Source organism: Rousettus aegyptiacus, unplaced genomic scaffold (genome assembly GCF_014176215.1).
Source record: "Rousettus aegyptiacus isolate mRouAeg1 unplaced genomic scaffold, mRouAeg1.p scaffold_m13_p_9, whole genome shotgun sequence".
In the NCBI taxonomy this organism is placed as follows: Eukaryota; Metazoa; Chordata; class Mammalia; order Chiroptera; family Pteropodidae; genus Rousettus; species Rousettus aegyptiacus.
Window position 1 is genome coordinate 27,286,089 of NW_023416312.1, and position 22,750 is coordinate 27,308,838.

At 35.5% G+C, this 22,750-nt stretch overlaps 1 protein-coding gene across 1 annotated transcript in view; it reads right to left on the reverse strand.

The window, feature by feature from the left end:
• The window catches only part of MAOB (monoamine oxidase B), a 110,436-nt gene that overhangs the window by 63,952 nt on the left and 23,734 nt on the right, over window positions 1-22,750 (reverse strand). The window contains exons 2-3 of the mRNA XM_016137061.2: window positions 10,255-10,349; window positions 9,139-9,276 (exon numbers count right to left, since the gene is read on the reverse strand). Coding sequence (XP_015992547.1) covers window positions 9,139-9,276; window positions 10,255-10,349 — 233 coding nt within the window. The remainder of the gene's footprint in view (window positions 1-9,138; window positions 9,277-10,254; window positions 10,350-22,750) is intronic.

The following is a 22,750-nucleotide window of genomic DNA, read 5'->3' on the forward strand; positions in this document are numbered from 1 at the left end:
AGCAACGCGCATATAAGGAATTTCTCTCTTTGTTTCTTTCCAAGTTCTCTGTGATGCCAGCCATTTAGAAAATACCAGAATAAGTGAATTAATCTGTGCAGTAATGTAGAATTTATGTTGTAGGATCTAGGCATATGTTTTTAAAACTTAAAGATAGATTAGAAAAATTTTTAAAAATACATGGAAACTCTTAACCTTTTAGGCCTATACTGTCCAAGATAGTATCCACTAGCCATATGTGGTCATTGAGCATTTAGTAGGCGGTTAGTCCAAACTGAGATGTGCTATAAGTGTAAAATACATACCAGATTTCAAAAGCTTAGTACAAAAAGAACATAAAATATCTTATTAATAATGGTTTATATTTACTATATGTTCAAATGATAAAATTTTAGATATATTGGAGTAAATAAAATCTATTATTAAAATTATAATTAATCACCTATTTCTTTTTATGTTTCAATATGCCTACTAGAAGATTTTAAGTTACATATGTGGCACGTTATATTTTGATTGGGCAGTGCTGTTTTAAGCTATTTTAATTAGTATTTATAGATTTTATGTATATGTCAAAAAGAAGGGGGAAATGAATGTATTTTGATTCTCTGACCTTAGGTTATTTAGAGGTTAGTAAACTCTGACATATCTACTGTCTCCTCACAGCTCTACAAAATTCCCACCACTGCCACTTAGTTACTCTAAGGACAGGGTCTCAACTGGGCCAAATAATAACCACTGTCCCACATGCAGGATCTAAAGACATCAGAGTAGAGCTGAAAGAAACTTAGAAGGTAATATAACCTCCTATGGATATTTTAATTTATTTTTTCTATTATCTACTTACTCTGCTTGTTTGGGCTTGTGAGTTCAGTTGCAGCCAAATGCTGATGTCCTAACCTACTAATAATACAGGAGAAAAATAAAGAAGGAAAGACTGGATTTAAAAGTGAGAGGAATTATAGTTCAATGTATAAGGAGCCTATGAAAATATTTTCAGGGTAAGTTTATTGACCTGGTTCTCTTTTGAAAAGAATTTGTAAAGCTTTATCCTATCTGGTATCTTGACATTTAAATTCTTACTTGGTAGTAAGAATCCCCAGAGCCTATTAGAAAAGTTTGTTTTCAAAAGAAAAATAACAGACTCTAGTCTTCCTATCAAAACATCTTTAGCATCTTCAATGTATCATAACAGCCCTGTTGGTGAGAATAATGTTAACCAATATCTTCTCTTATCATCTTTCCTCTTCAAAAGCTCAAAGTATTAAGCAGGACAGGTACACATATCCTTTTGCAAGTGAAGAAATTAAGGCACAAAAGCATGAATAACATGCCAAGGTCACACAAAAGGTTCTACATTTGAACAGATGCCAAGGTCACACAAAAGGTTCTACATTTGAACAGATGTTTTGGAATGTGGACTGTCTAAACTCAAAAGGTCGAAGCTCAGTCACTAAGTCAGGCTGGAAGCAGCTTGGTTATTGTTAGTAGATATGTAACCCAGGAGACTACTGCCTAGGCAGGTGAGAATCACAGAGATCTGCTGGAAACACTGAGCCTAAACTCTTCTCATAGACCACGAGCTCTCAAAAGTAGAGTCTGTGCCTGATTACATTTTTAAAAATAAAAATGAGAGCTCTTTACAAACACTTTGAGCAGTACTATATACAAAAAAGGAGGCAACAAATTACTTCAAACTGCACCTTCCAGGTTTAAAAAATAGCTATAACATTTGTTGCATGATATCCTAAACCTCTTTATAAGCATCTATAAGATAGTAAGATGGGTGGATGGTTAATGTGGATGAACTAAAGGACAAATGGATGATGAAAGAGAGAGGATGGGGACAAAAATGTAAGGAAGGAGAAAAGGAAAGAGGGAGGAAAGGGCAAAGAAAGAAATACAAATGTCTGAGAATCAAGTCATATTATATTTGTCTTTTTTAATGAAATAAATGTACTGGAATTTAATGAAAGAAACACAAACTGAAGTGAAGGAAGTGCTAAACTTCAAACAAGGGTTGTAAAACCCTAAGAAATAGTAGTTTCTGAAAAAGCCCTGTGGCATAAAGTCAAAAGATCATAAAAATCATTGAGATTTGAGTTTTTTTTTTAAATAGCTACAAGTTTAATTTTGTATAGACTGATTCCATGCTATGAAGGAAGATTTCAGTAGCACTCACTTTCTTATATTTCTTCCCTTCTCACCTTCCCTACTTTCTGATTTTATAGATTATATACATTTTTACCATATAAAGGTTTTTTTTTAAATACAGCCTGTAGTAAATTCTGTACTACAATCATAATTCTTCCAATTCTTTATATTTAAATCTTTATTCAAATGTATTTCATGTTTAACAGCAATTCACTAAACCTTATCCATTGCTTAGTTCTTTATTTTGAGCCATCATTTTATGATCCCTTAAAGTGGAGTGCTGCTATGACAAAATTTTAAGTTGTATGCCATTGGCTTGGAGTGGACAGCATGCAGGTGGCCACAAAAGAGATGTCACATGATTTAAAGGTAGAGAAAGTGTGACAGCATTGGCAAAACTGTTGCCTGGATAATTTGAAAGAAAAACCAGGTACTTACCAACCTTGAAGCTCTAAAAAAACCTGTTGGAATGTTAGTAATTGTTGGTTTTTATTTGTAATACATTTGTTTTTGGCAATGGTGTAGCTCTGGAATTAAGCACCCAGGATTAGAAACATTAAATATTCCTTGCCATTAATTATCAAATTTAATGAAGCTGCTGTCTTTTCATGATTTATTTGTGGCATGGGAATCTCTTTTTTTATTTTGCTTCATTTTATTTAGTCATTTTTTTGTATTTTTTTTTGTTCATTTCCTTTTATATTTAAAAAAGAATCTACGATCCCACAAACTATACCCCAAATTGTCTCAGATTAAATTATTTAGTCCAATGTCTTGCACAGTAGTAACCTATATTAGATGCTCAATGAATATTGGATGATTTGAATAGAGTGTAGATACTTAATTAATAGTAACTGATTAGCAAAATATCCACTATAATACAGTGCTGTTATGCAAGAATATTATATGTCCATTTAAAATGATATATACAAGGAAGTTTTAATGACATTGGAAAATATTTGTGAAATATTCATAACTAAAAACTTTTTTATATGAAAGTATAAAAATAGGAATCCAAGAATGTTAAATATAAAGAAAATATACTATGTGGGCGTGCATGTGTGTATATAATCTTGAAGTACAAATAACAGAACAGTTTTTCTTCCTGCTTCCAAACAAGTTTTTAAAAAGTGTAATGAGGAAAGTCAGAAGGATATGGGGCTTAGGAAGGAGCCAGTGAATAACTGTAGTCAATTGTGGAAAATTTTAAGGAAAGGAGGATCTCGAACTAGTTTTTTCTAAGATGTGAGAGTATAAGTTTGGCAGGAAGGTAGGCAGGAAAGCCTGTTGCTGGGGTTCAGAAAGAAATGCCAGAAAGCCTCACATCCAGGGGACATTCAGCTCTTTACTGTGTATTCTTGGCACCCGAAGACCTCGGTTTATACTCTGACCCCATCACTTCCTGCCATATGCAATTAATCTCTTTATAGCCTTTATGTTCTCATCTGTTAAATGGGGATAAAACTTCTAGTTCACAACTAAATAACTTTTAGTTATTTGGGACTTACATTTATGTGGCCCAAATAAAATACCATGTGTGAAATCATAGTAGGTTTTAGATGTCCATACCAGAGTAATGTTACCATTATCATTATTTTCTGGTTGCAGCAGAGGCCAAGGGAAAAGTATGAGCTCTGTGATCAACAGACTTAGAATCATGTCTAAGCCTTTCTGCAGTCTGCTACTGCTGAGGGAGTGGCAAGGTAGGTTAACACATTTAGGTCATTTTGTACTTCCTGCCAATTCCTCAGTATTGTAGACAGCTGAAGCTCTTTGACTTACATGGTCACACTTATTAGTCACCATCCTTTGGTGAACTGGGCCCCTGTCATTACATCTCCTTTGAACTACTTGGCCATGAGAACACAGCATAGAGGCTGTAAAATGTTGCAGAAGATTTATACTATAGGCTTGCTTCTTTTAGCAAATTTCACCATTATAACTGAAATCTATATACTCTCTACTCTCTACCTCCAGCATAATTTAATATTAACTCTGTTACCCACAACTCTATAAACTGTTAAATTTATCCAGACGTGTTTGTGCTTGTACATAGAGGATATGTTTACTGATTTTATCGTCTTTTAAGTTCCAAATGGAAACCTTGGTGGCCTAGGATAGATTCAGCTCAAATTTCAAAATATTGCTCCAAATCCAACAATTGAAGGTATAATTTTCAGCAAATTATTACATGCCAAAAATCCAACTGTATTTTCTAAAGGACACAAACGAATACTTTTTGTTTCCAAAATAATTTAACATAAGTTTCAGAATGATCACTATACAAATGGGTTTCACTTGCTAAAGAGGAAATTACAGTTCTCTGCATTTTTTTTTGGAAAAAAAATCTCGCATGATGATAAGCTGTATTTCAAACAAATAAGAAATTAAACGGGTGAAGAGAAAGTTCATAAAGCTCATCTTGGCTAGGGCAAACTCTTGGAGCCAAGGAGCTCTGTGTGGCATGGGCGAAGTTTACGTGAAATGGGCAGCTGTTCATGGTTGAAAAACAAGTGTTTGTCTAACCTGTCCCTGGAGACTTTTGTCATCATGAGAGAAGCAAGTATACCCTGGACTTTGATCCAGGATTCCCTGGATTAATAGGGTTGAAGGTAGAGGCATGGAGAAGGGGGGCATTAAAAGCTTGAAGAAGATTGAATATTCTAGCCTACTGTTATCTTGGAGATGCTGAGGTCCTGCATGACAGGACAGTTTCTGTTTGCCAAATACAGTGATAATTTGAATGTTTTATTTCTCGATATTTTGGCTCCAATTTTGTTGCTGTTCCCCAGTACTGAGAGACAGTTTAGCACCTGTGATCTCTTCCAAGAAATTCACTGGTCTTGTAAATAGAAATCTAGTTTCCACCAACCTCTGCCTTTTATGTGCTTTTTGTGTACTGTATTTACGGCTGCACTTCGGAGTTCTCAACAAGCTAAGGGGCTGTGTCAAATGCTGCCTCTTTTGTGAGGTTTCTTGAGCAACAGCAATTGTAGTAGCAACAAGTAGGCAATATATATGAGACGTCTCTTCATTTAGATGCCTCTTGAAGCATTGAGACTGACCACATACAACACAAAAGGAACTTTGACAATGAGTTTGGATTTTGCCCACTAGGAAGCAGACTAATACCAGAGCATGTTTTTTTGCAATTTCTCCAGATAGCTGAAGTTTGGAAATTATTATCAGCATGAAGTTGAACTCTTAATAGTAAGTCATGCTACATTTTTACATTTACTGAATGCTTAACAGATTAGGACTTCAGGCCTAAATCAGTTTCATGCTTACTTTGACTACAATTTAGTTTCAAATTTCAGACTGATAAAAGTTTCTGAGATGGAGAAATTTTATTTGCTAAAGGTCTAAAGTGTACCAAACTTCAGATTTTCTCCAACTTCTTTAAGTAAAAACCCAAAAGAACAAAAAAAAACAAACAACAAAACAACCACACACATGTACACATGCAAACACACATGCACATACTAGATGAAAGAGGCAGAGGCATAAGTCAACATATAACGAGGTTTTTAAAGAAGTTTTTATTTTTCATCTTTTTCTTTTGATTATGAGATAGTCTTTGAAAGGGAATGATTCTTACAAGTCACTTTTAAGGCATCTAAACAGCTGTCTTCTAAACTATACTAGTAGAAATTAGCATGACTGTAAAACAGATTAAAAACTTTAGCAGATGCTTAACAATAATTCTTAAGCACTAATGGCTGTATCAATATTTTAGAAGTGAGGAAAACACCTAAATTATACAGACTTGAGCTGAAGTGATAACTTTTCCCACTGATAATTAAATTCCAATATAGCTTAGTATCACATCTTTTACTTACCAACGAGGTTTCGGAAAACCACATTTTAGCAGCTTAAGACAGTAGCACTAAAAATTAATGCACTCAGTAGATACAAACATTTACAACAGATGGGAGACAGACAGTAAAGAGGCATACACATCTCAGTACACCAGGGTTTTCCTGTTATGGAGCTGGCATAAACACAGCCATCTATTGTCAGACCATTTCTCCTACAACTACCAGAGAACTAGAGATACGGGTAGCCATTTCTTGAGAAAGACATCCTGTATTTGGATAGCTAGCCTATCATGAGCTGCAGTACCCTCCCCCTTTTGTGGGTAGCTCATGTCATCAGTTTTAATCCCAACCAGCAAATCCGAGTTCCTTAACCTTATGTTATTAACACTCTACATAACTCTGTCTTCCATCAACAATCATATAACAAAATCTAAAAAGCAGATTTCTTGAACAAGCTGATCCTAATAGCAGGATCTGATGATATGGAAAGTAGCACACTTGATACTCTCAAGTGTTAAGAAATACATGCAGGTCTGCTAAAGAAATGAGACACAAATATACTATATATTTGCATAAACCATAGTTTGTACTTGGAATCAAGTTATTAAAATATGTAATAGAGAATAATGTCTAAATGTCAAAAGTACTGCCTACATGAAAAAGGAGACAAATTTCCAAACTACATTCTTTGGCACATAATAGGAGATAAAATGTCATAGTTCTGATCAATAATTCCATAGATGGATACAACCATCCGAGACGCTTTTTACAGACTAAAAATGAGAACAATGACATGTGTGAGAAGACATGGAAGATTTGATAGTAGAGAAAAAGGTTTTAGTTTGGGGAGAATTTCTTAGCTATAAGGTTTTTGACATTACTTATCAAGCAGCTCTTCACTGGATATAGCCATGAAGAGGTCAAATTAGCACCTCTATCAAGATCGAAAAAAATCTTTGTTTCATTTTCTCATTAGCATTTCAATTGTCTCATTAGTGAGAATTCATTAGAGCAAATTAGTATATGAAACATGTAGGCATATGCATATCTATACAGTATTTTTAAGTGCATTGATATTCCTCATTTCTTCCACTAGAGGTCAGAAAATAGCAATGCAGGAATACGAAAAATCTATGAACTAAGAAAGTATTTCTTTTAGAGTGATTTTCCCTAGATAGGATTATGAAGGGTTTTTTTTTTTAGTTTTTCCTTACCCACATTTTCTATTTATATTTTTACAATAAATATGTTTTACTTTAGTAGTAATTAAAAAGCAATAACATTTAAGTTTTACAAAGAGCACTGTTGGCATATGTATTTACCCTGCATCAAGTCAAAGATACTGTTTAATTATTTGTATTTTCATAGGTGCACATACATTATTTGAAATAGTCTGAGAAAGCAGCATATTTTGGCCATCACTCTGAAAAATTATTGTGCAACATCATTTTCATAATTGATGATTGTGAGCAATCTCTTTTAAACAAGGAACTTAATGTCAGCCATGAGAGTATCAGAAAAACAAACATCCTGAACATAGCTCCTAACTGTCAAGAAACCCTGCATACACAAAGACAGAAAAGTGAGTATCATCTCTAGTCATCGCCTTTGTCTGAAGAAACCTAAAAGGGATCCCAGTTTTCTGAAAAGTAAGTCCCTGTAAGTCTTATATGTTAGGACAAGGAAGAATGGCGAGATCAATCAATGTGACTTACATTTAAAAGTAAGGAATCAATGAAGGATGTTTACTAAGCTCTTCTGATTAATGTTCAACAAATTGCACAATCACCATGCAACATTTTCATTTCTAAATGTCTCCTAGACACATATAGAAGCAAAATGAAAAGGCGTATAAAACAAAATCTAAAGAAATAAGATTTAAGAAAATCTTTTTCTTGAATTAGATAGATGTGTATTTCCTGTTTTATTAAATGATTCATAATGTATGGTTTGTTATTTGTCCTTTTTGATATTATCACTCACAAATAATATAATTGTGTCAAAATTGTTATGTGAATCAAACTGACTGTTGCTAGCTTCTTCTGTCTTCTAATGGGATGCTTTCTACTAATGAGGAATATGCCTTTATACTGCTCACTTCCACCTATGGAGGCAAGTGAGGGAGAGAGTAAAGACAAACTCAAAACCTCTGCCAGTTCTCCTGTGAGACTGGGTGGGGAATGGTTGGAGGGGGAGCGACTCTGCTTGTCAGAGAACATCAGTGACTTTTCTGACAACGATGCTTCTGGCAAAACAAGGATCAGGCAGATGTAAAAGAAATCTGAAGATCAGCAACGTGGTGGTGGTGGAAGACTTGAATCCACAGAGAAATGCGGCCAGTGAGAAATATCCAGGGGCATACAGGTCTAAGGACTTATTAGAATTAGAATGTCCACTATTCAATTCTAAGCTATTTGTGTTTCTATTAACTCCCACTGCTCAGAACTCCAGTCAAGTCTGATTGACTGGATGGTTTGAGGAAAATAACAACAAAGAGGTGAGTTTGAACCTAGGTTGGCACAGAATAAAAGAAAGAAAAGAGTGTGAAGATGTGAATGAGCATAGCTGTTATGGAATCAGGAACCATAAACTACAACTAATCATGGAAATGTGAAACCCAGTAAACTCACAAAAATCTTGGGGAGAGCAATGGAGCTTCCTCACACAAAAAAAAGGAATTTGGGACTTGAGCCACTTTTCTGTAAATATCCAAAGAAAAGTCACTTTAGCTGATATAATTTGATAAAATTTTGACATTTTGATAGAATTTCAAAATATTACATTGGACATGTTGCAAATACTTTTTATACTGTGAAGTCTAGGGAAGTATTTGTAAAACTGTACATAAGTTTTTGTACTACATGAAGGAGCCCAAAGTACTTAGAAAACGAATCACAAATGTTTTTCTCTATTAGTTTTGTTAAACTTTTACCAAATGGGTAATACTACTTCATCAATTACTTTCCCGAACAGGTTTAGAATTCTCACCTAATTCTACTTTGATAACAGTGAAAAAATTCTCAGATTGGCTGAAATACCCTTATAAAATACATATGCATATGCATCATTCACGGATGCAAAAGTTTCTCTGAGAGAACAATTTGGAATTCATATGTGGAAATACCCACAGAGTAGCCTTCAAATCCTTCAAAGGCTGGCCCAGGCTTACCTTTACGTGGTGGATAAGATACTCTATTTCATTCACTTTGTAGGTTTCCAATCCCAGGTCCTTGGCTAACCTTAAGATACGATTCTGGGTTGGCCCAACATAGGATCCTCCAAGGTCCACATATTTAACCATTTTGTTCTGTTTTCCCATGGAAAAAAATAATAAAAATAATTAGGTGTGATGATGTTATTCCTAAGATAAAAAAGAGTTCCTAAATAAGTCGATTGGCATTTAACAGGTTGTAGACACATCTTGAGGTATATCAATGAAAAATTGGATTCTATTAACTCCATTCATGCAATGTAACAGTGAGTTTAAAGCAAAATTGATTGAACTTTGTATAGGCAAGAAACTTCTGAACCCCGTCATTCACAATGTACCACAACATGGCTTGTGTTTTAATGCCTTGAGTTTATAAGCTATGAATTGTTGGTGAATTTCTCTTCACTTATTACTTGAGGCACCTAATTTCTCTTTACTTAGTACTTTTTAGGCACCTAATGCTAGAGAGAAAACAAGAAAGGAAATAATCATTTCTTACGTGGTTTACTAATCCAGATGTTTGAAAGATAGCATCAGGGAATAATTGGTCATGATTCAAACCTTTGAAATTGCTCTCATGTTTAATAGCAAGTTTTCTATATGGTTTTGAATCAGCTTCACATCCAATGACTAAGAACCAACCTTTGAACAAGAAGTGAGTAGAAAATCTCCCTATATCTGAATGTGTCTAAGCATAATTGGGTACCTATTAGTCAGAAACACCAGAGAAGGCCCTCCTTTTTGTTGTTTGCTTGTTTGTTCATTGTCTTGCTCCTCCCACCCCAAAGAGAACATAAGTTTCACAAGGGTATTTTGTTTTATTTACTGATGTATTCCAGATACCTATTTATTGGTGCAATAATTTACTGGGCAAGTACCAAGTGTCATGAAGTGAAAAGAGAAAAGGGGCAAAAGAAAAAGTTGAAAAGGAAACAAGTTGGGATAGAAGCTGTGGGAAATGTTTCAGAGTAATTTTCACCCTCTTACAAAGAGTCCAATGAAATTCAAGGCTTTCAGCAAGAAAAAGAAAAAAACTCGGCCTCATATTTCTCCACCCTATTCTTAATGTCTTACCCTAATGGTATAGGTCCTGCCTCCTACACGGTCCCGGGCTTCCAAAACAACTACATTCAGGCCAGTATCATGCAGAAGTTTGGCTGCTGCCATACCTGGAAGAAAATACAATAAGAAATCAGAATCAAACACCTTATAGAAACTCAGATAAACTCCTCATGCTAACAGTCAATGGGAAAAGTCCATGTTGGCTCACCCATATGGTCTACTGTTACATTTAACTTATAGGTGGCTAGGGTTTCTCAACAGAAGACCAAATTCCAAGTCTGGGAAACCAGCTGATATTTGTAGAAAGAACAAAAAGGGTTTATTTTTGGTAAATGTCTCAAATCTTAAAAACAACTTTTGTCATTATATCAAAATGTTTATTTTTAGGACTAAATTGCATGGTTATACATCAGACAACACAGATGAAAACATAAGATCATACTTAAGAGAACTATGTAAGCCCCAGCAGACACAGGACCAAGTGTAACCACTGACTTCATTTATAAGGTATATCTGAAAAACAAGTAAGTTGCTGGGACTTCAAAGTATGTAAGAGGGTTTACAGTTAAATTGGACTCTTAGAGATTAATGTAAAGTTTCAAAAGCAAGGACATAAATTTGACCATCTCTGAAGAATGAATTAACCATTCATTCATCCACTTAATTATTAATGTAGTCAAAAATATTTAATGAATGCCTACTACATTCTCACCACCATAAATTTAGCTTTTAAAAAAAGCAGTTTTTCAAAGGCAGAACCATTGCATAGGAAAGTATGCCTTTTCAAAGATTAAAATAATAATAATAATAATAATAATAATAATAATAATAAAATTTAAAAGCAGTTTTATTGAGATAAATTTACAAACAACAAACTTTACCCACTGAATTTTAACAATGTACAAAGCTTGGTATAGAGTTTATATATGTAGTTTTTGGTACAAGAACATCATGGATATAGATTTTGGTCTTTAAGGTCTTAAAATCCTGCATCATTAAAAGCACTCTGTATTACAATTTAGTAAACGTTTTCTCAGACAACAGAATTCCAATGCTCTGAATAACAAACTGAATTTGCTCAGTTCCAATTACCTTACTCATTTGCTTTTATGACACCAAACAACATTAAGGAAATGTCAAGACACTATGCCTTAGAGAAAAATAAAACAGCTTCTATCTTGTCCCTAAAAAATAATACTTCTGGGACTTTTAAGCCATATTAATGTGAAAAAAAGAATTCTTATAAAAATACTCATATAGTGCTCACCACATTAGAGAAGCTGAATTCTCACAGCAACCCAATGAGAAAAGGTACTATTGACATTTTCATTTTATAGATGAGGAAACAAGCACAGAGAGGTGTCCAAGGTCACATAAGGAGCCAGCGGGTAAAGTCAGGCTATTTTGCTCCAGTGTCAGTATTTGTAACCACTATGAGTACTGCTTTCCAAAGAGCCTCAGAGCCATCCTCTTTGTAGATCATATGTCTCAATTTTTGCTTCAGGGAGAAATTACATTTCAAAAGATATTTTTCACTTTCTTTGGATCAACGTGTTTTTAAAACACATTTGTATCTTTTATTTGATAAGACTCCATGGAACATAAGATATGAGCCCACTGTAAAAGCCATAATAAAAATCCAAGGCTTCATTCACCACCTATAGACTAATCTAAAAGAAGAAACCCATTTTTTAAAAGAGGTTGAGTTGACATTTCATTATTTGAGTTAATCCATCTTCTGATCTCTGTCCTTGAGGGCAGAGCCTGAGCTTTTCAGTTGGCAGTGGGGTAAGAGTCTCAAAGTCCACAGTCAACCCTAATTTAGGAATACAGGGCTTGGATTTTTAATTCTGGTTTCCTAATTTTACCTTTGTAAGGAAAAAAAAAGGGAAAATATTTCTATTTAGATTCAAAATTGCAGACAATTCAATGCTGTTTCTCTTATCAAGCATCAGTTAAATAAATGAAATATGAAATAAAATGCAGCCATGATCATAGCTATTATCAGAGAATTCAGACCTGTTGTGCATGCTGAAGCTTAAACAAAAGGGTTCAGAACAAAATACTACATCACTCATATACATTACCATTTTATATTCTACAAAACATACTGTCTTTTAGTAAGTATAGTTACCCAGTAGTATCTGATACTAAACATAAACAGTTACTAAAACAAGCCAGAGTCTTATCAAACCATTGAATAGAGTTCTATAACCTCATGTGCCTTAAAAAACCATAAATAGAAAATTACAAAAATATCTTTAAATAGAGCAATACAAGAGTATGTTGGAAATACCTCACAATTCATCTCACTAATGTTCATAGGGGGCTATTCAAAATGCTTGTTGTACATCAACTGACATAAACTGATTTGAAAAAGAATTGGCCCAAATATCAATGGCTTAAGAAAGTCACTGCAATTTAGGAGGAGGAGATTTTAGGGTACCCAAGAACCTGAGGAATTGGAGTCTGGTCAGGAGATGATTAACATAGTTAAGAAATAGCTCTCAAGATTCCTTAGTGATTACTGGTGAAAGAACTAATGGTTTGGCTGAAGAATGAATAAGCAAATAATTAACTATACAGAGCTGCCCCAACAGTTCATTTCTATGTCTGTTGTTTGGAACTTTTAATACATTTTGCAATAGAACAAAAATATAAGAGATGGTGTGTTCTCTAGGAAGTCCAGGAATGTTAAAATGCAATATTATTGTGAAAAAATCACAAAGTAGCAGAAATTAGTTTGCCCTAAAACACTAGACAATGTAATTGTCACTGTTTAAACACTTAAGCAATCATTTCCTGACAATAACAGCCACCATCAGAAAGCACTGAGCACTTGCTTTGCTCTGTATGAAGTGCTTTCCACACAAAGCACTTCTGATCTTCACCACAATGCTGAGAGATATGATTACCCTCATTTTAAAAAGAAGAAATGGAGAGTTAAATACATTCACTGACTTGCTATAAATTACACAATTAGTAAACAGTAGGGTAAGAGTTCAGCCCCAAACCTGAACTCTCAGCTACCACCCTGGTACCAAAAGGGAAAAAGGAAAAATACAGTAAGTAACTGGATACACTGATTGATACAAAGTACCTTAAAATATTCTGCTCCCTATCTGAATGTAAGAATCTTGAAATATCAGTTCTTATCTTAAATGGATATTTAACTTTTGCAACTAGCTTAGGACCAAGTTTATAATCACTTTGTACTTTTAAAAACCTAGTTAAACTTGAGTTTAACATGCAAAATCTATTTATATTTCACAAATTAATTATAATTTGCCACTTTCAGAAGAAGCTCCTATGTACCCCTGACAAGTTTACAATGAGATTCTCTTATATGTTGCTTCCAAATAGTGCGAGGTCCACAGAGTTTTGGCTTAGGGAGTCTTCTTTGGATGAATAACCATAGCATGGCACACAGCAATAATGGTAGACTAATGCCTAATGCCATGAAATTATAAAAATATTGCTTCTCTCTCCCTAAGTAGTTTACTTGGAAAAGATTTCATTAAAGTGATGGCTATCTCAATTATTTGGATAACTCAGTTGGGATTAGACACCCAAATTATTTTAAATATTGGAAATCAGTGGTGTGTAGCATTATTAGCCTTCTATGCTTCCAGTTTTGTGCCATGGAAAATGGCCCAAGAGTTGGATGCTGTAGAATACTGGAAAGTATACAGCACAGGTAATCCAGGGGCCTATTCAAGTTGTCATAAGAGCAGTGTAGGAGTGAGGATTTGGAGAGAAGGGAAAAATCAAAATCACCATCTGCCTCATTCTTTGATTTAGCATTCTGTCTCATGTCCTTCATATCAAAATCAGATTTTTAACAAAATATTTCAAACATTTTAAAATGCAAAGTTAATTGTCTTGAAAATACTGAGAAGCATCTATACTTTGATACTCTCTAAGGATTTTGTCCCATTTTTTTTAAAAAGAATCATGTTAACTAAAATTGACAACGATATTCACTACACCTCAAAGCATCTCTAACCTCATGACTCTGGTAAACAAATAGTCATTCCTCTAAGAAGGAAAAAAAGCCAAAAATACACAAATAGCCCTCATCACCTTCTGGTCACTTCTGATAAAGTAATAGTTTTATGAGGAAATTCTAGAAACGATCAAGTGACTTTCTAATTAAATAACTAGAATTCTTTGATGTCTTTAAAGAGAATGCTTTTTAGTTATTTAACACAAATACATGCAAAGAAAAAAAAGCCTGGAGTAGAAAGAAAAAATATCCTCAATGTACAATTTAATTCATTAAAGGAAAGTGGTATTTGTAGGTAGAATTCGGATGTTAATTTTTGAAGTTTCAACTCAGAGTTAAGATATCACTAAAGACAGCTAACATTTTGAACACTGTGTTTCAGTTTCTAGTCTAAGTGTTTTTCATATAAGAATTCATTTATCCTCCCAACTACTCTATGAAGTGGTTAGATGTTGAAAGTGAAGCACAGAGAGGCCGTGTCATGTGCCCAAATTCACACAGCTAACGAGTGGCAGAGTCAGTATTTGAATCCAGGCAGTCTGACTCCAGATAAGAAGCATGCCCGGCAGCCTTCCTCATACTAAACAGTGAAATACTGAAAGCCTTCTATTGAAAATTGCAGAGCATACAAGCATCAGGGCTGCTGCTAGCACATTTCATGCCTCTCTGTAAATTACAAGAAGGTACACACTCTTGGCAGGTAAAATTTTTTTATAATATTTTTAATTTTTCAGTTAGAGTTCAGATACAATATTTTAGTTTGGGGTGTACAACATAGTGATTAGAGATCTATATAACTTGCACCAATAAATCTAGTACCTCTCTACCCCATACATTTATTACAATATTGCTGGCAGGTAAATTTTAAAAAGACATCCTTCCTTCAGAGAAATGCAACCCACCTCAGTGTAAACAGCTTGGTTGGCAGAGTGTGGGCTGGACTATACTCCCTTTCATTGCATTGACCTGGCACCCTTGCACAGGGCACTGCCTAAACAGCTTATGCTATGGCCTGGAAACTCAGAAACCTTATTTTCTGAATAATAAGAATTAAATTATTCTGTGTCTCCTCAATGCTAATACATAGTTGGTACTTACTTGTTTGTTGAATGGATTCATTTAATACCCTTAAACAAAGATAATATTTAATTACTTAGTAGACAAAAAATAAATGGCTGCAATGGTGTCCATATAAACATAATATATTTAACTAAAATATTTACACATAGTGAAATTGATTTACTTTGATAAAGGATACCCTTGACTTTTTTTAAGAGAAAGAGCTGCAAAGAAAGACAACCAACCAATAATCATAACTACCTTACATTTGTACAGCACTATAGTTTCCAATATGCAATTCTTAACAATATCCCTGTGAAACTAGCACTGTTATTCCTATTTTTCATATTAGGAAATGGAAGCTCAAAGAGATTCAAAGGCTTGCTCAGTATTATACAGCTAACGATGGGAGAGTTAGGGCAAAACCCCTGTTGTTCTGTGTCCTATGTTTTTTTCATAACTTACATTACATCCTATAACATACACTGACCTAGGTTGTTAAAAAAATTCTAAAAGCATGATGAGTTTAAAAATTATAATATTTCTTAACTTTCTTGGAAAAAATATATTGATAAAACCACCTAGAGCCTGTCAATGCTTCAAAACTCCGAGGACATATCATTACAAGAAGACCTGAAAGCATTTGGAGCAATGCTATGCCCTCTAAAACAGTTCCACTGAACTACTTATTAAGAGGTGCTTTGGCCAACCAGTTTTCCTTCTTGAGCAGAGACTGACTCCTCTTCCCTGAGAATGCATGAATTACAACTTTTTGGGAAACCAAAACAACACAGGACATACCCCAAACATATGAATATGTACCATCATTTTGATCATTGAGGAGCAAAGTCTAGAATTACGTTATTCACATCTTGCCTCCGAATATGAAAAAGATAGACACAATGCCTTCTTGGAAGCCCTTTTCTCTGTATTCTCTAAGGTGGTTGAAATATATAGCACAAAAATAAAAGGCAGTAGCTTCTAACATAAAGGAGACCTTTACTGAACAAAACCTCAGGCTGTGTGTGAGACTATTTATGCTCTTGAAAGGGATAAAAAACATTAAGTTTTCACGAGTTGCCATAGCAACCTTTCTCCAGATGTGGCTGCTTTAAAATACTAGAATGAGATTGCCATCCGAGGCCTTTCAGAATATGTCTAAAATCACAAATTTGTTTCTTTATCCTACCTTTATATGCAAATGATTGCATTTTCCAAAAATGTCACCAATCATAAGTCTTGCTTCATATCCAAGTTTTGGCTTTACCCTTTGTTGTTTAAAAGGAGTGGGATGCCTTTTGTGTATTGTAATCATGGTATACAAAATTTGCTTTTGTTTTACCTCAACATGGTCTCCCATGAAACAAAGGATACAAACCTAGAAATTACAGCTTTATTTTTCTCAAGTTGTGTGTGATAGTCTTCATTTTAAAAACTGTTACATAAAACTAAACTTTTAATTTGCTTGCCTCAAATCTTTTTAGGAATTTGATAGAATCTGTATAAATAAATAAAAAGACACTCTTAAGAATACTGTTGTCTAAGTATAAAAGACAATAATATGGTGCCATGATAGTTTCCTTGACTGTGGCGTGACGATGAAATATCTCTTTGCCATGATAGTAGCCTTCCTATGGATTACCAACACGATTTTTAAGATCACAAACATCTTTAAGGTAGAAAATAAAATTGGAGAGATACCTTGCTCTCTTTAGCTCACCTGCTTCCTAGATCCTAGTCTATGAAAGAGCTGGGTGTTATAAATAGCCCGAAGGTCAGAGGCATGCTGTAGAATACTTTGAATACTTCTCCATTTAAACATCTCTGTTTACCAAAAGTGAAATGATAAATTAGGAATTCTAGAAAGAGAATAAAATGTAGGTGTGCCAAGAAAAAGAAATCTGGGTAGGGTGAGACATAAGTAACTAGAAGAAGTGAAGATAAAAAGGAGTCATTTTGTGATGCCAAAGCTAGTCCCTCCTTCTGTCTTTTTTCTTCAGGCTACTGCATAGCCTGGCCCAGGAGCTTTACTTTGTTCCTGAAACACTCCTGTAAATCAAAGACCAAGGCAGTCAGCAGTGTACAAGAATCAGAGTGAACAGGAAACACTGCCTGGTTCAAAGACAAGGCAGAACACTGCCATTCCATAGAAAAAGCTCTATGCCTAATGGACCACTGCTTGGTTGTATAACCTTGGGCAAGAGTCCTCACCTTTCTGGATCTCACTTTCTCCATCTGTAAAACTGGGTGATTAAATTAAGCCCCTTCCATTTTGTAATTAATCTAAATGAGACAGGACACGGTTTTAAGTAAGCTGAGATTTCATTACATAGGTAGTGTCTTGATAACTCCGAAGCATCCAGTCTGAAGTCTGCCCTCTGGAGCATGAAATTTGGGTGGCATCAATAGGTGTTAATTTAAAAAATGTTATTTTTATAATCAGGTATGACAATGAAATGCTGATTTAAACAAAGCTGTGAAGGGTAGGTGTGCTAATGTAATTAGGGGCAAAAGGTCCTGATGTCTGACTTACTTTGAAATGCATCAAAAAACAAGAGGAATTGCTAGATGGAGAAAAGGATGGATAGATGGATACAATGGACTGAAGCATATAGAGCAAAAACTTTAACTGCGGAATCTACTTGGTAGGTATAAGTGTTGACTACACAATTTTTTGAAAGTTTTCAAAAGAGAATTATAGAAAAAACATTAAAACAGTTTCTATTCTACTGGACTTGTCAGAGTCTTTAATTAACATATTATCTAACTTCATCAGAAGAGACTACATATGCCATTTACATAATTTCTTAGTCTTTATAACTTACTGGAGGACTGTGGATAGAAATGATTTTTTTTTGAGGGCAGAAATATCTCCTTACATATTTGGGGAAACACTACTTAAAGAAACTGGGACATTTGGTCAGTGTGGCTACAACTGGTGGTCAGTTTGTTACAGAACCCTTCTCCCAAGAAAAAATTCCTCTTCTCTTTCCCCCAACAAATCAAACATTCTAAACAACACCATTGCCCTCAGGTTTCACATTATCAAGGAATTGATGTCCAAGACAGGACTTGCTTCTATAAGAGAACAAAGCCTAACTGGAGAAGCACCATGGGGATAGGAAGAGGGTGACCATAATATGTTTGGAAAGGGAGCTTCTTGGGAAGGCTGGAAATGTACTTGGTTCGGCCAAGTTATAGAAAAGTGGAAAATGGTGAAATGAGAAGGAAAAAGACAGTGTCCTACCAAGAAGAGAACTAGAAAATTATCTCTTCTTTCAGGACATGGAGTGCAACAGGATTGTTAGAGAAAGGCAGGCCAAATATAGGAGTTCAGGGATCTGTAAAGCCTTAGGAGACGATACAACGGTAGGAGCCCCAGAAAGGGGGAAAGTGGGCTGCTACCTCTGAGGTGTCATAAATTAGCCAAAGGACAACCATATGAGTATATTTTGGTAGCATTGTGTTATAAGTTGAATTATACCTTCTAAAAATTCATATATTTAAATCTTAATACCTAGAACCTCAGAATAAGACCTCATTTCGAGATACATCTTTACAGAGGTAATCAAGTTAAAATAAGGTCATTAGGGTGGCCCTAATTCAGTATGACTGGTCTACCTATAAAAGAGGGAAATCTACAGACAAAGATGCATACAGAGAGAACGTCAAGCGAAGATGAGAGTAGAGATCGGGGTGATGCCTCTACAAGCCAAGGAATGTCAAGGATTGCAACAAACCAGCAGAAGCTAAGGGAGAGGCATGGTACAGATTTTTCCTCACATTCTCAGAAGGAAACAACCTTGATCTTGGAGTTCTGGCCTCCAGGAAATATGTTTCTGTTGTTTTAAGCCACCATATTTGTAGTTCTATGTTACAGCAGCCCCAGCAAACTAATACACAGAAGAAATTGTATTTTCCATATTAAGGTAACTTCACTGTTAATTGAACCTACTTTGGGATAACCTGGTGATGAAAGTCCTAGTTGGCCAGGCTAGATTGGCATTTCTTATGTTCTCAGGAGTACTGAGGTATTGGTGTGTGTGGGCGCAGTGGGGGGGGGGGTGCTGGTGGTGGTAAGAAGGCAGAGAGGAAGGGACGTTTGCCAGTGGTACTATTTCTGGACCTGGGGAATGGAGTACTAGCCCAAACAGGTGTTACATGAGCAGTTGGGTGAATCTCATGGGGACAAAACTTAAGGATATGACTTTCAGCATCGGCGTAAGCAGCATAATAAAGGGGAGGCCTTTCTGCATTCAACGTAGAGCAGTAAATAATAATGATAGTGCATGAATGTTCTAAAACCTAGGTGAGGAATGAAACCTGACATGTGCATTAAGGAACCAGCCTTTTCCAAGATTGTACAATTTCTTTGCTTCATACAAATTCCATAACATTTTTAGAATGTTTGATGTTTAAGTCTCTCATTAAACTCTACTCAAAAATTAAATGATTGTCAATGCCATTTATGAAATTATTTAACTTACTGATAAAAACTCACTTCAGGCTCATGTCTTTACTCAGTGCCATGGAAAAGCTGTGACACACCTAGATATGAGAGGTTTCATCCTGCCTTCTCAGTGGTATAGAAACATAGTGGCAAGTTTGAACTTGGCCAGAAATGGCCCATTTTGAAATGTGTACATAGGAAAATCTGTCCTTTAAGGTTTTAACTACTTTCAAAAGAAGTTGAAAGAAGAGGAAGAATCAGTTCTGGTATTAAAATATTAGCCCCAATATTCATGGGCCAAGAACAATCTGTTTTTTCTGTAGAAAGACTCATGCTAAGACTATAAGTCCCACCTAAAGAATGTGTAGACTTGAACCAAGGCAAGAGTACACATATGTGTGTACAGTTTCTAGCATATGAGTATGTGTGTGTGTGCGTGCACTCCAAAGCTGTGCTCAATACACATAGCTAGAAGAATTACCCAGGGGTGGGAGTGAGATGGTAGCAGCAATGCACAAGCTGTCACTGCTCCTGCACTGCCACTGGGTGCCACCCTTCCTGCTAAAATAAGGAGACAACACAAAGCTACTACGATAAGTAACTGGAGTTAGAGGAAGAAAATAAGAATCTTGTGAGGTAATAACACCAACGATGAGAATCCTTATGCATGTTTTTTAATTGACTCAACTAGAACAGACCTTGTATCCAGAATCGTAAACAGGTAAACAAAGGGCAATTAACAAAAGGAGCTGTGGCTCTCCTGGCAAACACTATTAAGGTAAGTGTCTTGGAAAGAGTGCTGCCACGAAGGGATAAGGGCAAAAGTGTGTTTTCTGAGAAGCTGCTTTCACATGTTAGCCTTAGAGCTAAGCCTCCCTGCTTTATCATCCCCATGCCTAAGGTCAGCCTCTCTGGCACAGCATAGATCTGAGCAGACAAAATATCTCCTCCATCACCAAGGAAAATCAGTAATTCTATCCAAGGTTCAAGAATTTGCCCTCAAAAAAAACTTACAGGGTATTCTATTTTACTTCTGAAAAAAGATCCTGCTGAAATCTTAGTATTTTAAAAATTCAATTACAATTCAATTGCCCCTTTTAAAATAGAAAGTCGTGGATACTCTCTAGCACCTCAATACAGACTACACATTCTGTGACCATCTAGACATAAAATTGGAATTTGGGGCAAGGCTAGTAGCCCAAGAGCACTTACTTAAAAGTATGGTATGTCTTTCTCTGGCTTCTGCCTTCCTGAGAAAGAAAAAGCACCTGCCAATCTGGCTACAGATAATTTTCTTTCCATTTCTAGTTGTTCTGGTAACCTAATTCTTCCTAATACCTCCCGAGTGCAAGCCACTAGAAGTTATGTTGCCTGGACTAATCTATCAGTTATAGATATTGAGGTTCTGGCAAGATCTTGCCTTCACTTTTCATTCTAAGACAGGGATTGAAAATCCAAAAGCACTGGGGAGCAGGGCAAAGCATGTAAAGTATGAAGTGAGCATGTGTAAAACAAGATCCAGGGCCAAGTACTGTGAAGAGCTGAAGACTGTGTGCCTTGAACAAAAGCACTTAATTCTAATTTTAAACACTGGAGAGTCATCCTCAAATTATGAGACTTGGCCTGTGGACAATCAATTTAGTACCCCTGCTCTAAGCCTAATCTGGGCCTAATCTTATTTAATAAGGATGTGGCTTCAGCCAAGGGTACCATTTTTCTGGGGCCTCACTGGTTTGTCCACATCCTGCATGGCTTCAAAAATGGAGTCTCTTCATGTTCCAAAGCAGGACTTCTTCTAAGAAAATTCCAAGTTTTGAGCATATTTAAACATAGGGAAAATTGACAAACCTGAAACCAATCAATGAGAAAATCTAATTCATTTTCCCAGATTTTTTCTGGCTTATAACTTGGGCCCACTCATTTACCCAGGAGCTCAAGTATAAAACCTCGGTTTCATCACTGAGTCTTCCTGGTCCCCTGTCCCATTTTACCCTTCATGCCTTGCAAGACTCAACATGACCTGGCCCCTGCAAACTTCTCTAGTTTCTTATCCTTCCACTTCCCACCCTGTACACTATACATCATCAATATCGAAACCCCTCCCCCTGTGGTTCTTTCCATACTATTTCCACACTATTTACTGTTTCCAAGCCTTTGTTCTGCCTGGAAAATTTCACCTAATTACACCTTATCCCTCAAAATGCACCTTAAGTGCACCTAAGCTCTAGACAACTTGATCTAACCAACTCCTAGGGTGTGTTAGAAGCCCCAAGTAGGGTTTTCCTTATTAGATCACCTATAATAAGTATAAGGAGACAATGGTGGGCCAGGAGAAGAGAAGCTGAGGCACACTTTGCATCTAAATCCACTAGAATCTTTTGGGCGCTCCATAATTTCAAATTTTTCACTCAAATTATTTTTGGACAGATTTTCCTATTATTTCATACCAACAGACTGGAGATGGTTTGAAACTTCTCTAGCTAAAACCTAATTTGTGGTTTGATAAAAGCCTTAAAAGAAAGCCAAAACAAGCTGGCAATGTTTGAGAAGACAAGGCCTCAAATGGAACTCAGATGAAATTATTTGTTTATTAGGTTTCATTCTTTTTTAGGGAAAATTAAACTTTAAGAACAAAAGATCATTTTAAAGCTCAATGAGAGGCCCTGGATTCAGTTGTCAAAGTTAGTATCAGAAGACTTGTCACACAAAAATTAACACTAGTGCAAAGATTTCCAAAAAAAAAAAACACAAAATACCTATTGTTGTCTAGGCAAATTATTTCAGGAGTGTCTGCAGCTGTGATGCAGTCTCTCCATTCACTTTAGGACAGTTGCTCAGCTACCCCAACTCAAAAACAAATTCAGGTACTTTTAGTCAAAATATCTAGATTTCATGCTGAGTGGTGGGCCCCAACTCTTGCCAAACCACCTGTCTTCTTTATGTTAAATTGGCTTTGTATTACTTTAAGAAGAAAATTTTCTTTAAAAATTAAA